At 41.1% G+C, this 6,988-nt stretch overlaps 1 protein-coding gene and 1 pseudogene across 1 annotated transcript; both read right to left on the reverse strand.

Moving 5' to 3' along the window:
* Positions 1-742: 742 nt before the first annotated feature.
* Positions 743-1,132, reverse strand: LOC118623355 (histone H4). The gene has a single exon (XM_036250849.1). It carries the CDS (start codon positions 1,130-1,132, stop codon positions 743-745), a length of 390 nt encoding a protein of 129 aa, XP_036106742.1.
* A 3,636-nt stretch (positions 1,133-4,768) lies between these two features.
* On the reverse strand, positions 4,769-5,479 carry LOC118623356 (annotated as a pseudogene).
* Between the last annotated feature and the right edge of the window lie 1,509 nt (positions 5,480-6,988).

Here is a 6,988-nt window from a genome sequence, read left to right on the forward strand (position 1 = left end):
GCGGGCAGGGCGCTGCCGGCTGCCCTGGCCGCGCTGTGGGCTGACGCCTGCATTCCCGCGGGCCCGGGTTCGGCACCGCCGCCGGGTGCTCGGATCGGCACGCTCCCCGGCTCCACGCTGCTCACGTGTGCAGACGGCCCACGGGTAGTGCAGGGCCGCGAGCTTGATCCGGCCTTGGAGGTCGCCGCACTTTGCCGCCTTGCCTTTAGCGTTTGAGCTTGGTCACCCCTTACTCAAATCGTCAGCGGAAAAAACAGCACGTGCCCACCTCGCAATACTCCAGCAAGCCACGCACTAGGGCTGCGTTTCTCGCTTTCTGACTTGCCTGCAGCAGGCGCTTTCCTACCGGACGTCCCCGCGCCCCCCCGGGTGCAGCAAGGGTGAAGAACCGCCCACCTGACGTGTGGCCCTCGGGTCGAATCAGAGGCGGAAAGTCCTCCAGCCCCGATTTACATCGAAGCCACTCTATACGTGTTCAGAGCCAGGGGCCTGGGCTGCCTAGAAGCCGTCTGCCACTCCTGGGAACGGTGGAGACGGTTCCCTCTTTCAAGCAGATTCCAAAGAGTCAGGCATCCCAGGAGCGGCGCTGGCTTCCTCAGTGGGAGCTTGAGGGCTCACACCAACTCTCCTCCCAAGCCCCAAACTTTAAACGCAGAGACACCCTACAGAGCAGTTGCGTCCATGACAACTTGATTACATTTAATGGCATCTGAAACGCTTCGTCAAAAACACCTATCTGCATCTAGATCCGACATTCACACGGTAGGTAGCATTGACAACTCTTTTCTTGACGTTTTTGGGGGGCCTTCAAAGGGGCCTTTTGGAGCCTGGAGGTAAGCCGTGGAAGCCATGCAGATTGAGACTGGCATTTCAGCTCATACACCACATCCATGGCCGGGTCCTGCGCTTGGCTACTCCATGTAAGTGTTGGATACACCACATGGCGGATCACATTCTCCAGAAACACTTTGAGCTCCCCAAGTCTCCTCATAGGTGAACCCACAGAAACTCTGGACACCACCCCATCCAGCAAGACGGTGACTAGAAGGCTTAATAATGTCCTAGATATTTTCCCTAAGACCTTCCGGTGGCGCTTGGCATTCTCCTTTGCCACCCTACCTGGACCAGGCATCCTTATGGTAGTGTCTTACCTGGACAGAAAAGTAAGCAGCCAACAGTTCTGTCTAAGGCTTGTAGTTCCTGAGAGGATGGGTTTCAAAACCTAAAGAAAGTGGGTGGAGCTCTAGGCCCCAGGAGACCCGTTTTTACACCCGACAATGAGTCGAGTAAAGCAGTAAACAGAACAAGACTGATTATATATATATATATATATATATATATATATATATATATAATATTATATATATATTTTGAGAAACATTTTGTTAGTTATTGCTATAAAATTGAGGAAAGACTCAATAGAATGTATATTGCCTTTTTATTTTTTATTTTATTTTTTTTATCCTCACCGGAGGACATTTTTCCATATTTTGTTCAGATAGAGCGGGAGGGAAGGAGGGAGGGAGGGAGGGAGAGAGAGAGAGAGAGAGAGAGAGAGAGAAACATCCACGTGAAAGGGACACATAGAGTGGTTGCCCCCCACACAACCCAACCAGGGCCCACCTACACGACCCAACCAGGGCCCAGGACAAACTGAACCGAGGCACGTTCCCTTAGCTTAGTGAGAACCAAATCCGCGTCTCTCCAGACCGCAGGCCAAAGCTCTAACCGCTGAGCCAAACCGGCCAGGGCTATATTGCCTTTTTAAAATGCTTGCAACAAGAGCATACAGTGGAGTAAGGACAGCCTCTTTAATAAATGGTGCTGGGAAAATTGGACAGCTACATGCAGAAAAATGAAACTAGACCATCAACTTACACCCTATACAAGAATAAACTCAAATGGATAAAAGACTTAAATGTGACTCATGAATCCATAAAAATCCTAGAAGAAAATGTAGGCAACAAAATTTCAGACATCGTACACAGCAGAATTTTCACTGATACATCACCTAAGACAATAGAAACAAAGGAGAAAATGAACACATGGGACTAAATCAAACTCAAATGCTTCTGCACAGCAAAAGATACAATCATCAAAACAAAAAGGCTACCCACTGTATGGGAGAGCATAATTGAGAATAATATATCAGATAAAGGGTTAATTTCCAATATATAGAGAGTGCTCATACAACTCAACAAAAGGAAGACAAAGAACCCAATTAAAAAATGGGCAGAGGAACTAAATAGACACCTCTCCAAACAGGACATACAAATGGCTAAGAGACATATGAAGAAATGCTCAACATCACTAATCATCAGAGAGATGCAAATTAAAACAACAATGAGGTATCACCTCACACCTGTCAGAATGCCGCTATCAACAAATCATCAAACAACAAGTGTTGGCGAGGGTGTGGAGAAAAGGGGACTCTAGTACACTGCTGTTGGGAATGCAGACTGGTGCAGCCACTATGGAAAACAATATGGTGTTTCCTCAAAAAATTAAAAATTGAACTGCCATTTGACCCAGTGATCCCACTTCTAGGAATATCCCCTAAGAAGCCTGAAACACCAATCAGAAAGAATATATGTACCCCCATGTTTGTAGCAGCACTATTTACAATAGCTAAGATCTGGAAACAGCCCAAGTCTCCATCAGTAGACGAATGGATAAAAAAGCTGTGGTACATATACACAATGGAGTACTACGCAACTGTAAGAAAGAAAGATCTCTTATCCTTTGAGACTACATGGAGGGACCTGGAAAGTATCATCCTAAATGAAACAAGCCAAACAGAGAAAGACAAGTATCATATGATCTCTCTTATTTGTGGAATATAATGAACTTAACAGTCTGAGTAATGGGGTAGTCCCAGAGACGTGGAAGTGGGGTACAGGCTGACAATCCCCAGAAGAGGGGGTGGTGGGAGAGAGATAAACCACAGAACTTATATGCATGTATGCATGAACAATGGACATGGACAACAAAGCTGGGGACAGGGCAGGGAGGGAGGGGGAGGGGGTAATCAGTGGGGGGAAAAGGAGAAACATCTGTAACAAAATTAATTAATTAATAAAAAAATAAAAAATAAATAAATAAATAAAATGCTTGCAACAAAGTAGGCCATATCCTTTGCACGCTTGGTTTCCTTCCCTCTGTCTCTCTCTGTCCTCCACCTCCCAATCCTCTCTCTCTCTCACACACATGCTCGAATTCTAATTCTACAGTTTCCAAATGGAATGCTTACTGCTATAATAACCATTCCTAGACTAATGTGAAAATCAACAGGAACTAGCCATGCTTTACATCGTGTTAGATTCCAAAGCAAATGCTTTACAGCTTTTCACCTGTGGATCTTTTTAAGTCACTAGTGGGGACAGAGGAAAAACAATTTAATATGTTTTTATTTATTTATTTTTTTAGAGAGAAAGGAAGGGAGGAAGAGAGAGAAACATCCATGTGAGGGATGAAGTGGGGGGGATGGGGAGGAAGGTGTCAATGGGGAAAAAGGAGGAGAAACATCTGTAACAAAAATAAATTAATAAAAAAAAAAAAACTGTTAAAAAGAAAGAAAGAATGAAAGAAAGAAACATCCATGTGAGAGAGAAACATCGATTGGCTGCCTCCGCTTGCCCCCTACTGGGGATCGGGCTGAAACAGGGGCATGTGCCCTGACTAAAAATCTAACAGGGTCCTCTTAGTTAATGGGACAATGCTCAATCTACTGAGCCACACAGGCTGGGCAAAAGAGGAAAATTTTTAGTGGTTCTTTTTTTCTTTTGTGGCTCAGTGGAGAATTAATATTATTTCAAAAGGTCTGACCTTCCCCCTGGTCCCCTCCCCAAACTTTCCCCTTGCAGCTTCTTCTGCACAATTTGTAGATTTTCCTGACTCCGCTCCTTCACCCTAAGTATGTATTTGCTTTTCAACCAAATAACTATTTCTCTGGTTTTATTTAGTTGAAATACTGTAAGTTTCTCTTTTTTCTATTTAATAAATTTTTGCTTTATTTGGGTCTGTTTAAAGATATGGATGAGGGGGTGGGGGAATTAAAGAGATATTGGTCAAAGGCTACAAATTCACAGGTAGAATTTGAATAAGTTTTGGATTTCTAAAGCACAGCATTGTGATTTTAGTTAACAATATTTTATTATATAATTCAAAGTTGCTAAGAGACTAGAGCCTAAATGTTTTCACCACACACACACACACAAATAATAATTATGCGATATGATGAATCTGTTATCTAAAGCATGTTGGTCAATTTAACATGCTGTACACTTAAAACTTATACTATGTTATATACCATTTATATCTTAATAAGAAAAGAATCTGTAGTGAGATAAATCTAAAATAAGATTTATCTGAATAAAATATAACTGACAGTTAAAAAAATAAAGATGTAAATGTGCCTTTCTAATTTTCTAATATTTTGGTTGACAAGGAAATGTAGGGAGGTATTCCAAATGAAAGCTGGGACTTCCCGTAATGTTGTAGAAAAAATGTGCACATTGAGTGGAAAGCTGGACTAGATGATGTCTTTCCAGACCATTACAAGGCTAAGATTTTCAGATTTTTTGAGTATGCCAGTCATGTTAATTATCACATTTAAAACAATAGAGTCCATGTTACAGTGTTAAGCTTAAAAAAAATTGCAGTATAAGAGTAGTTCCAAAAACACCAAAAGAAACACATTTCACCTGAAATTTGCTATTTAAATGACATATCAAAGACAGAAACAAATAATGCCAAACTAGAATTCTTATTAGATCATGGTGAGATTCTTCTCAAGCTGCAGAATTGTTTCCTTAAAGGCAGAATCCTCTGCACAATTGACTTTATTCCCTAAAGTGAGGTTCTGGAACACATGTTGAATAACTGTAGTAATTTGTATCTCTACCTCTAGCTTTTTGTTCTAAGGTCTTTTTCTTGTCTGAATTTTCTGTAATGTCCAAATCATCTTTCAGTTCATTCTTTTCAGTCTGTATTTCTAAAAACTTACTTTCTGAAGCTCGTTTTAATTCAAATCTCTTCTTTTTAACATCAAGCAGTTTTTCCTCCAAATCCCAAGACTCCTGCTGTGATTTCATTATTATTTTATTTCTCTTTACTACGGGTTTCATGTTGTCCATGAGCTCACTAGTCTGAGTGTTACTTTTCTCTGGGTTTTTTCTAAGTGCTGTCAAAAGTTGCATCCTGTCTAGTGCAAGGTTTTTCATTTGAAAAGCAATTTTCACCTCTTCGATTTCATTTTCCAGGTCTTCAATTTTAGTTTCAATTTGCTTTTCTGGAATGATTTCTTCTGTTTTTTTTTTTTTTTTTCTTCTTCATTTGCATCAACCACTGATTTCTATTCCAAGAGTTGTTTTGTCTGTGTCCTCAGCCTGAGCAGCAGGGTCATGTGGTCCTCTTCGGAGTCCGCTGACTTGGCGCGGGTGGGGGTGGTGGGGGCTTGCTCCACCGGTTGCCGCTCCATTCTGGCTTGCGCCAATACCGACTGCGTAGGACCAACAGACACTCTCGGAAGGAGCTTCTTTTCCAGCCACCAAATTGACTCCCCTGTAAATTTCTTATTTCATTGAAATCCGAGGTTCTCAGTTCCATTTAAAAACGCAAAGTTCTTGTAAAGTAATGGGCGCCATGATCGTGGCTATAAACAACGACTTATACTGCAAATCCTCAATTAGGAGGCTCTCAATCCTTTTCTTAAGAGAATCCTGAACAAAAACAAAAGTAGTAGCATCACTACTCTAGGATACAGAACTCTTGTCTTCCCAAAAGGTTTTACTGTGATAAAAAGCAGCAATATTTAGAGGATGATTTTAAAACTCTTTCCCAGGTACTTACTGTCTTGACGAATGAACATTTTAGTAAATTGTTCTTCCTGTCCCTAATCTTGAAGGATAAGCCTTACCAGCAGAAAAGCTTTATGGTAAACATTTATTATATATCTAAATGCTTATAACTTACCCATTCTTACTCATCTCCATAGCACAAAAATTACTTCTTGTTGTTTTTGAAGATGAATTCAAAGAACCCTTGGGCCCTGGCCAGTTTGGTTCAGCAGTTAGAGTGTCAGCCCTCAGACCAAATGGTCTTGGGTTTGATTCCCGATCAAGGGTTGCAGGTTCAATCCCTGGCCCTGGTTGGGGTTGTGTGAAAGGCAACTAATCATGGGTTGCTGCAACATGGATGTTTCTCTCTTTTCCCCCTCTCCACTCTATCTAAAATCAATGGAAAAAATATCCTTGAGTGAGGATTAATAACAACAAAAAAGCCTTTGGAACACTAGATGGCTGGGGTAAAAAACCTGAATAATTGAATTATATATGATTTTAATTGACCCAGAGGGAAGAAGAAAAGTTTATTGGATCTTTCTTTTTAAAAATCCTCACCTGAGGATATTTTTACATTTATCTTCACACAGAGTGGGAGGGAGAGAGAGAGAAACATCGATGTGGACTGCTTGCCGCCTGCACGACCCCAAGGGCTGGCGACAAATGGCAACCGAGGTGTGTGCCCTTGGCTGAAATTGGACAGAAACTCTGTGGTCTGCAGGCCGACACTTTAACCACTGAGCCAATTGGCCAGGGCAAGTCTACTGGATCTTGAAGAGTCAGGATTCTTGTAATGGTAAAATAGATTTATTTATTTATACTGATCATGACTAAGAAATCAATGGTAGAACATTTTCAAGTTAGAAATCTCTCTTGCTTACAACAATAAAAAGAAAAATAGTGATGATAATAATAATAATAATAATAATAATAATGATCTGTTAAAATTTTTTCCATGGTATAGGCAAAAATTTAAGCTATATTTACAAAACTCATCCCAGGAACATCTTTTAAAAAAATGCATCAGAAATTTGTTTGTCCATTATTCACTTTATCTAACAGTTGTTGGATGCTTACTAACATATGTAATTTTCAAAACACATTGGGATAGGTACAGAGAGGTTCAGTAACTTATCCAAGGTCAGCTG

Source organism: Molossus molossus, unplaced genomic scaffold, assembly GCF_014108415.1.
Source record: "Molossus molossus isolate mMolMol1 unplaced genomic scaffold, mMolMol1.p scaffold_m16_p_10, whole genome shotgun sequence".
In the NCBI taxonomy this organism is placed as follows: Eukaryota; Metazoa; Chordata; class Mammalia; order Chiroptera; family Molossidae; genus Molossus; species Molossus molossus.